General features: G+C 34.9%; 1 protein-coding gene across 1 annotated transcript; it reads left to right on the top strand.

Annotated features, from left to right (window-relative positions):
- Nucleotides 1-9,336, top strand: LOC123887345 (zinc finger protein BRUTUS-like). The gene is made up of 14 exons (XM_045936650.1): nucleotides 1-633; nucleotides 1,112-1,321; nucleotides 2,005-2,199; nucleotides 2,332-2,687; nucleotides 3,247-3,475; nucleotides 3,829-3,997; nucleotides 4,095-5,303; nucleotides 5,390-5,561; nucleotides 5,690-5,911; nucleotides 6,299-6,436; nucleotides 7,219-7,453; nucleotides 7,613-7,672; nucleotides 8,111-8,182; nucleotides 8,839-9,336. The coding sequence occupies exons 1-14, from the start codon at nucleotides 322-324 to the stop codon at nucleotides 8,968-8,970; spliced, it is 3,711 nt and encodes a 1,236-aa protein (XP_045792606.1). The 5' UTR covers nucleotides 1-321; the 3' UTR covers nucleotides 8,971-9,336.
- Nucleotides 9,337-9,581: the final 245 nt, after the last annotated feature.

The following is a 9,581-nucleotide window of genomic DNA, read 5'->3' as shown; positions in this document are numbered from 1 at the left end:
CTCGCTCGCAGGTTGTCTTTTTTGTCCAAAAAACCTTATCACACATTCACACCTCAAGCCAAAAATTATTTTTCTGTTCAAACCAAAACAATAGTAACAAAAAATAAACGTTACTCTTTTTGTTTTTTGGTACAACGTTGCTCTTATAATCTTCACAAACAAAAAAATATTACACATTTTTTTTTTCTCACACAAAGAATTTCAACAACGACGAAGTGTAAAGAAGATCTAGATAGAGAAAATTTTTCCGGGAAAATTAAACATCCGAGAAAATTCGCTGAGAAAATTACAAAACGAAAAGAAAAAAAAAAGATAGAGAGCATGGCGACGCCGTTAATCCCGCAGCAGCTCTTAGACGGCGGTGGAGGAGTGGCGGTTCTGTCGAATCTCGTTCCTTCTTCTTCTGCTTCTTCCTCCTCCAATGGTGGTGGTGGATTCAACCGTTCCTCTTTATCGGAATCGCCAATTTTGATTTTCTCGTTCTTCCAAAAAGCGATTCGGAACGAGCTTGATGCGTTGCATAGATTAGCTTTGGCTTTTGCTACTGGAAATCGTTCCGATATTCAACCTCTCTCTGAACGCTACCATTTTCTTAGATCGATGTATAAACACCATTCCAATGCTGAAGATGAGGTGCAAAGTTTTTTAATCTATTTTTGTGAATTTTTTTTGTTTGTTTTTTGGTTGAATTGTGTAATTGAGTTTTGTTGATGTTGAAAAATGATGATTTCTGTGTCCTATGATTCATGATAGCTTCTGTAATTTAGTTTGGGGAAGAACTTAGTTAAGTTTTAGTGCTAAAATATTTTGAAATTGAAATATTTTGTGCTATTCTTATTGATCACAGTGTTGTTGAATTGAGTTTTTTTATGAAGGTTACTAAATGTAGTTAGGTATTGTCACATAAATTCATTCCATTTCTAGGCGGTTGTTTGGATAAACAGCTTAATTTGTAGCTTATAGCATAAGCGCCTATCAAGATAATCGCTTATGTATAAGCTATTTCTGTAAAAGATGATTGGTCTATCTTTGTTGATTTAGCGTTATGGCACTTGCTTTTCTGCTATGCTCAATTGAGTCAATTCTAAAAGGAATATGTTCTGGAATGTAGGTGATTTTTCCAGCTCTAGATAAGCGTGTGAAGAATGTAGCACAGACATATTCCCTTGAACACAAGGGTGAAAGCAATCTTTTTGACCATTTATTTGAGCTTTTAAACTCTCCTGATGATAATGATGAAAGTTTCCGAAGGGAGTTAGCGTCCTGCACTGGAGCTCTGCAGACATCTGTTAGTCAACACATGGCTAAGGAGCAGCAGCAAGTAAGTTTATTCAATAAATCTTTCCTTGATTTCCTCTCACTTATAAACCCATGTTCAAGCTATATCTCTTCCAATGTGGGACTCTTAACATGACCTAACACATGTTCTTCAACTAGTGGTTCAGCGATAGTAATAGTATAACATTTATTAGCAATATTGTTAAAAAAAAAAACATTTATTAGCGATATCAGATGCTGTCTTTAAATTTGACAAATTTGGAGTTGTTGATTTCTCATGTAAACTTTCACTTGCTGGTATGGTACAAGTGTTACAAAGTATTAAAACTTATTATCATCTGTCCAAAACAAGAAAAGGCTTGTCATATTGCAGAATTTGGACTAAGCCTTACTTTTCTTTGGTTGACGTGAGAATGCCGTCTAGGAGAAAAACAAAGAATGTAAATTTGTGCATGCTTACGATAAAATTTATGAAAATCGTGCATGGGTGGCTGAGGTTATCAACCAGAAATTTCAAAGAACTAACCTATGTGGTATGCTTACATATATGTTCATGTCTTAGTTGGATAGTCACCTATAAGGGAGTTCACACAGTACACGTATCTCTTTACAAAGTGATGTTCTAAATAATTTATTGTGGTTACCATGCCCTTAATTTTAAATGGCTGAAACCATTTTTTTTCTGATATGTATTTCTGATTATTATAATTTATTGGATGGTATCAGGTGTTTCCGCTTCTTATTGAGAAGTTCTCACTGGAGGAACAAGCATCTTTAGTTTGGCAATTTCTTTGCAGTATTCCAGTGAATATGATGGCCGAATTTCTTCCATGGCTTTCCACATCCATATCACCCGATGAATCTCAGGATTTACGGATGTGCTTAAGCAAGATAGTGCCAGAAGAAAAGCTTCTTCAAAAGGTGTGGTTTTGAAGCTGCTTTACCATTGTTCTTTCCCATTTCTTTTTAATGCTACTTTATGGGTTGAAACAGAATTTGTACACATTTGATTTGTCATGTTAATGTATCTGATCATATTCTTGCTTATTGAAGGTTATTTTCACCTGGATGGATGGGAGAAGTAGTGCTAACACAGTTGAAAATTGTGTAGATCATTCTCAGGTTCAATGTAGGCCTAGTCCTTTAGCCCATCAGATTGGGAAAACAAATTGTCCATGCGAGTCCATTATATCTGGGAAAAGAAAATATTCTGCATCTATTCTAGATGTTCCTGAGACAATGGGTTCACATCCTATAGATGAAATATTGCTCTGGCATAATGCTATAAAAAAAGAGTTGAATGAAATAGCAGTGGAGACCAGAAAGATACAACACTCTGGAGATTATACTAATCTGTCTGCTTTTAATGAAAAGCTGCAATTCATTGCTGAAGTTTTCATATTTCACAGGTATCACCTTAACCTGTTTTTACAATTCTCTGTCTTGTGAAGCATCTTATATTTCTTCAATTAAACCTTTCCTTTTTCATTTCTTTTGAGGGTCTCTATCTCTTTTGTTTGTTTTCAACTTAATTTGCACGTAAATTTGTCTGTTTATTTTTACCATATAATGGTTGTCAAGATTTCATGGAATGTCGATGTTGTACTTTGCTTTCTAGAAGAACTTCTCATAATCTTTTCATTTTAATATCCCATACTCCTATAGTTCAAAATGATTCTTTATAAAAGATTGAAGTGAGATATTCTTTTAGATTCTATCTTCTATATTTGATCTTTTTATTGTGACAATTACAAGAAATGGTTAAGAATAAACTATCACAGAATACCTTTTAATAGTCTGTTGCTAAAGAATCTTCTCATGATGTTTAATTATGTCCTGTACTTAATAGAGTGACAGAAATGATAATTAAAAACAGTGGGCTACTTTCTTAAATTCTGTTCTTTGTACTTATGAAGTATTAGAAATGTGTGACAAAGAATGATTAACTAACTATTTCTATAAATGCAGTATTGCTGAGGACAAGATTATTTTTCCGGCAGTAGATGGAGATTTTTCTTTCTTTCAGGAACACGCTGAAGAAGAAAGTCAATTTAATGACTTCCGATCTTTGATTGAAAGAATTCTAAGTGAAGAAGCAACATCTAGTTCAGAAGTTGAACTTTATTCCAATTTGTGCTCACATGCTGACCATATAATGGAAACCATACAGAGGCATTTCCATAATGAAGAAGTTCAGGTAATTCTTAACTGCTCATGTGATTATTTTCTCCGAGAATTGTTAAAGGGAAATGTTAGTGTCTAATGTAATGCATTGTTGTTAATATTAAAATAGGATGATTGAAAAATTGGCCGAGGGCATACCGGTATTATATGTTTAGAAGAACATCATAGCTTGTCAAAGATTGATAAATATGAACATTTCTTGTACGAACTAAAATATTATTATTCTGGTAGAGAGAAGAATGTCATAGGATGTTCTTTACCTTTTAAACCGTAGTTGAATATTATGGCAAGAGTACGACAAGAAAGTTGTGATGTCACTCTGCCCTTTGATCTATTTTTAATGTGAGTAATGTCTCACATCTTTAGGTTCTTCCACTTGCACGGAAGCACTTTAGCTTCAAAAGGCAACGGGAACTAGTATATCAAAGCTTGTGCATGATGCCTCTGAAATTGATTGAGCGTGTCCTGCCATGGTTTGTTGGATCATTAACTGAAGTTGAAGCAGAGATATTTCTGAAAAACATACAATTGGCAGGTTCTATATCTATTTTGATTTGTTTCTCTCTGAAAGAATTATATTTTTAAGGAACTTATTTTGTGTCTTTATCTGACAATTTGCCATTCTGTTCCAGCTCCAGCAGTCGATTCTGCTTTAGTCACACTCTTCTCTGGTTGGGCTTGCAAGGCTCGTAAAAATGGTCAGTGCTTATCTTCAAGTGCATCAGGTTTCTGTCCTGCTAAAAAAATTGTCCGGTCTTCCTGTACTTGTCCTTCTGCATTGTCTGGTAAAGATTGCCCAATATTAGCTGAATCAGATGGGACCCAAAGATCAGTGAAGCGAAACATATTGGAGTTGCACAAAAATGGAGATGTCTCAAAAACACAAGAAAATGAATGTACCCAGAAACCATGCTGTGGTGCCCGGTCTTGTTGTGTGCCAGCATTAGGGGTCAACAGTAACAATTTGGGGCTGAGTTCACTTTCTGCTGCCAAGTCCTTAAGGAGCTTCACTTCTTCCGCCCCATCTCTTAATTCTAGTCTTTTCATATGGGAAACAGACAGCAGCTCATGTGATGTTGGCTCTGCAGAAAGACCAATTGATACCATATTTAAATTCCATAAAGCTATACGCATAGATCTGGAGTATTTAGATGTTGAATCTGGAAAGCTTTGTGATGGTGATGAAACAACTATTCGGCAATTTACTGGAAGATTTCGTCTTTTGTGGGGTTTATATAGAGCTCACAGTAATGCTGAAGATGATATAGTTTTTCCAGCATTGGAATCCAAAGAGACACTTCATAACGTGAGTCACTCATACACGCTGGACCATAAGGCAGAGGAAAAGTTATTCGAAGATATTTCTTGCGTTCTTTCTGAGCTTTCAGTCCTTCATGAAGCAATGCAGACCCATATGTCAGAGGATTTAAGCGAAAGTAATTTGGGAATATCTGATGCCAATGATAGTGATGATATCAGAAAGTACAATGAGCTTGCAACTAAGCTTCAAGGGATGTGTAAATCTATACGAGTGACCCTGGATCAGCATATTTTCAGGGAAGAGCTCGAGCTCTGGCCATTGTTTGGAAAACATTTTACTGTGGAAGAACAAGACAAGATAGTGGGCCGAATAATTGGAACTACAGGGGCTGAAGTTCTCCAATCAATGTTACCATGGGTGACTTCTGCACTTACCCAAGATGAACAGAACAAAATGATGGACACATGGAAACAAGCAACTAAGAATACAATGTTTAATGAGTGGCTAAATGAATGCTTGATAGAGAGCCCAGGATCTACATCACAGACAGAAACATCAGATCGTAGCACTTCTCAAAGAGGTCTCTAATATGCTTTGAGTTTCTTTCATGTTGAGTAAATTGCAGGATGGAAAATTAAAAGTATTGTTTGTTATTGTTTTGTGTAGGAGCGGAATATCAAGAAAGCTTGAACCTGAATGATCAGATGTTTAAGCCGGGTTGGAAAGACATATTCCGGATGAATGAGAATGAAATTGTATCTGAAATCCGGAAGGTTTATCGTGACTCAACCCTTGATCCAAGGAGAAAGGCATATCTGGTGCAGAATCTAATGACAAGGTTGATTTTAGTTTCCATAATTCTGTCGTTTTATATAAAATTATGATGTGATAAAATGCATGATCATTTGATAGAAGTTTAACCTATAGTCTTCAAGCTCTTTTTCATTAGTGATTTGTTCATTGTAGTCGCTGGATAGCTGCCCAACAGAAGTTACCTAAATCTCAATCTGGAGAATCATCGAATAAACAAATAGAAGGATACTTACCTTCATTTCGGGACCCAGAGAAACAAGTATTTGGCTGTGAACACTATAAGAGAAATTGCAAAATTCGAGCTGCTTGTTGTGGCAAGTTATTTACATGCAGATTTTGTCATGACAACAATTCAAGTGATCACTCAATGGATAGGTAATCTTTTGAGATTTCTTAATACTTTATAGGCTTAACTACACATTTGGTCTCTTACGTTTATGTTAGGTTTCAATTTGGTCCCTTACGTTAAAAAATATCAATTTGGTCCTTTACGTTTCCATTAGGTTTCAATTTAGTCATTTCCGTTAATTTTTTCACCGTTTGAATTATACATGTGTCAGTGTGTCCAAGTGTCCACGTGTCTGTCCACATATGCAAAATGGTTGCCACATGTGACAAAACTGACGGAAAGGACTAACTAATGCAAACGGTAAAAACGTAAGGGACCAAATTAAAACCTAAAATAAACGTAAGGGACCAAATGTGTAGTTAAACCTACTTTATATTAGTATGCATTTCTAATCATCTGCTTGATAATTGCAGAAAAGCAACATTAGAAATGATGTGTATGGCCTGCATGACTATACAGCCAGTTGGGCCCATATGCACGACGCCTTCATGTAATGGACTTTCAATGGCAAAGTACTACTGTAACATTTGCAAATTTTTTGACGATGAAAGGTAATTTTGATTCTTACTTTAGAATTCAAAAGTCTAGTACTAAAACCACTGTTTAAAGAGGCCTTAAAGAGTTGGGAAAGGGGGCAGGTCTGAGACAGTATCCATGATATCAAGCATATGCATCTGAGCTACAAGGCCCTTTCGTTAATATTTCCTTCGTTCTAGAAAAACATAATCCACACAAAAGGTTACCAAATTATTATAGCTTTCAATTTCTTCTTACTATTTTCATATGCTTGCATTTGAAGATAACAATCTAAGTTTACACTTAAGGGCAATCCATAGTGGTGTTTTCACTATTAAATGCGGAAATTGTTTCCTACACAAATTTAGAGGTTTGAAAAAGAAGAGACAAAACATTGAGGAAATATTAAATCAATAAAAGGCTTGATTTGTACTCTTAAGGCGAAAATCCATCTGTCTTCTGAAAAGTGAGGGAGAATATTTGGTATGCGTAGCCAATTTCCATCTATTTAGTGTAAAGGAAATAGCCTTTTTAAGGTGGTTTTACTGACTTATATGTTGAAAATGATTGGGATGCTTTTTTTCTTTCTTTCTTTCTTGGCTGTTTTCAAGATCTATTATTTTGTTTAGGGGATGATTAACGATTCTCTTTGTCTAAATAATTTTATATCTTTGATGTTATATGGTCCTATTGATTATTATTATTTTTTTTGAAACTGGTCCTATTGATTATTAATCTTTCAAGTTTGTAAGTTCATTAATTTATTTTTCCATGTAATGTAACTCTTGGCTTTTAACTTGGAATTGTTGTTCCCCAGGAATGTTTACCATTGCCCATTTTGCAATATATGCCGTGTTGGACAAGGGCTTGGCATTGATTACTTTCATTGTATGAAATGCAATTGTTGCGTGGGTATTAAGTCAGTGTCTCACAAGTGCCTGGAGAAAGGCTTAGAAATGAACTGCCCAATTTGCTGTGACGACTTGTTCACATCAAGTGCAACAGTCAGAGCTCTAGCTTGTGGTCATTACATGCATTCATCTTGTTTTCAGGTATGTTTCACCCAATTAGATTTTAGACTTCTGCAAAGACTAAGAAAATAAGAATCTGCGGTTGAACAATTTCTCATTTATCTTCATTTTTCTCCTTCAACCAGAATAATTTCAAAAAATATTTTGAATTGAATCTCATGCTTTGTTGTAAAATGTCAGGCATACACTTGCAGTCACTACACATGTCCAATCTGCAGCAAGTCATTGGGAGATATGGCGGTAAGAACAAATTCTTCTATATGAAGTCTAAAGTTGTATTGTTGCTAGCTAATAAGCTAAGCATACAATTCTGAGTATTTATTGATCATTTACAATCCTATGCATGTGTTGGCACACTAATGGACTTTGAGATAATTGATGTAATTATGGCCCTGTTAAGTTTCAAAGCCTAATTTTTTTTCAGGAATGTCAGATTAAATAAAGATATAAACTACACAGTCAAATGAAAACATAAAACGTAAACGGCCCCCCTAGTGTTCCATTTTGTTGGAGATTCGGGTTTAATCTTGATTAGGTATTGATATGATCATATGAGTGTTGAAGTAAAAAGCTATAACATAATAAAGTTTACTGATTCTTCTTTCAAGTGGAAATAGATTTTAGAGATGCTTAAAGTTTTATGCAATACAACACTTCGCTGTTTCTCTACCTTCTCAGGTTTACTTCGGTATGCTTGATGCATTGTTGGCTGCTGAGCAGCTTCCTGAAGAGTACAGGGACCGCTCTCAGGTATTACTTCTGTCTGTCTTTAATATTTACATAATCCCTGTTAAATTACTCGTCATTGTATTCCTTTCAATTGTTAGTTAATGTCACTATTTAATTGTCCTGCAAAAAACTTGTAATCCATCTTAAAATGAAAAATTGTGTTTCATGATGTGTTTTAGGCATTTGAGTTTTCCCTCTTCTCATACATATTTGTACTTTCCATTTTTTTTTTTATGAATCATTTTTTCATCAAAATAATAACAACAATTATATAAAGGCCGGCGTTTAAAGACTCTAAACATATGTGACTTGTTTATCTCATTTGGTATCCATAAGGGGAATAAATATGCTGAATAGTGAATATGATTTGTTTTAACCAACAAATTTTCACATATCGTTATGTTTTTATGCAAGGTTGAACAGCTTATGTTGAGCCGGAAGACATTAAATTTTGTTATGCACTAATAAAATATACTACTATATGTTTAACAAATCAACATATGTACCTTAAATTTGAAGTTTCACCAATTATTCTTTTTCGACAAACCCACTACAAAAACATTATGTTTTTTCCATCAGCTCATAAGTTATGACCAAAGTTAATAATAAGAACATGCTGAGTATATCTATTTGTGTTACCTTTATTAGTGACGATCATTTTTCTAATGGCAATGCAGGACATACTCTGCCATGACTGTGATCGAAAGGGAACTTCACACTTCCACTGGTTATATCATAAATGTGGATTTTGCGGCTCATACAATACCCGGGTGATCAAGAGCGAGACAACAAATTCCAGCTGCCCTTGATGAGTTTTTCTTTGAAGTACAAAAAGTTTGTATATAGCGTGTGTTTGGATCGACGTCGAATGTATTTTACCACGTCTAATGCCACCTTAGCCAGATTTCATCAAAGCAACAAATCGGAGATTCAAGTGGACATGCAGTGAGACACAACAAATGCCGAATCAAACACAACGATACTTGTATAGCCAATCCAATTTTCCTTCACCAGGAACCTGTAACGTTAATACATAATGCAAGTGAGTCACTTCCACTAAGGCCTCTTTACGAGATAGACGTAGCAAATCAGTACCATAGTTGTCATGTATAGATAAATCTTCTTCCATTCAGACAAAAGATAAAACATTTTTTAACTCCTCTTTTTGCAACATATACTTTAATTGCTCCTCTTCTTTTTCTCCCCTTGTTAGAATTCGCTCAAAGTTTGCACTATTGTTGCTTCACATGTTTTGGGTGGAAAGAGATTAATTGAGCCTTCGGAGAATTTTTTCCAAAGATATTTTTAGGAGCTTCCATTATTTATAATACTATCATTTTAAGCACAGTTATGTAATTGTTCTAACATAGGTAGATACTTTATAGTGAATTGTCATGCTCATAAATTTACATCAAAATAA

The sequence above is a fragment of the Trifolium pratense genome, linkage group LG5 (genome assembly GCF_020283565.1).
Source record: "Trifolium pratense cultivar HEN17-A07 linkage group LG5, ARS_RC_1.1, whole genome shotgun sequence".
In the NCBI taxonomy this organism is placed as follows: Eukaryota; Viridiplantae; Streptophyta; class Magnoliopsida; order Fabales; family Fabaceae; genus Trifolium; species Trifolium pratense.
Note: the sequence above shows the minus strand (reverse complement) of the source record. Positions and strands in the feature narration are given on the sequence as shown.

Coding starts and splice junctions, on each gene's coding strand:
- LOC123887345 (XM_045936650.1), top strand. CDS start 322: ATGGCGACGCCGTTAATCCCGCAGCAGCTCTTAGACGGCGGTGGAGGA. Junction 3,998..4,094: donor GAAAAACATACAATTGGCAG/GTTCTATATCTA, acceptor ATTCTGTTCCAG/CTCCAGCAGTCGATTCTGCT. Junction 5,562..5,689: donor GTGCAGAATCTAATGACAAG/GTTGATTTTAGT, acceptor TGTTCATTGTAG/TCGCTGGATAGCTGCCCAAC.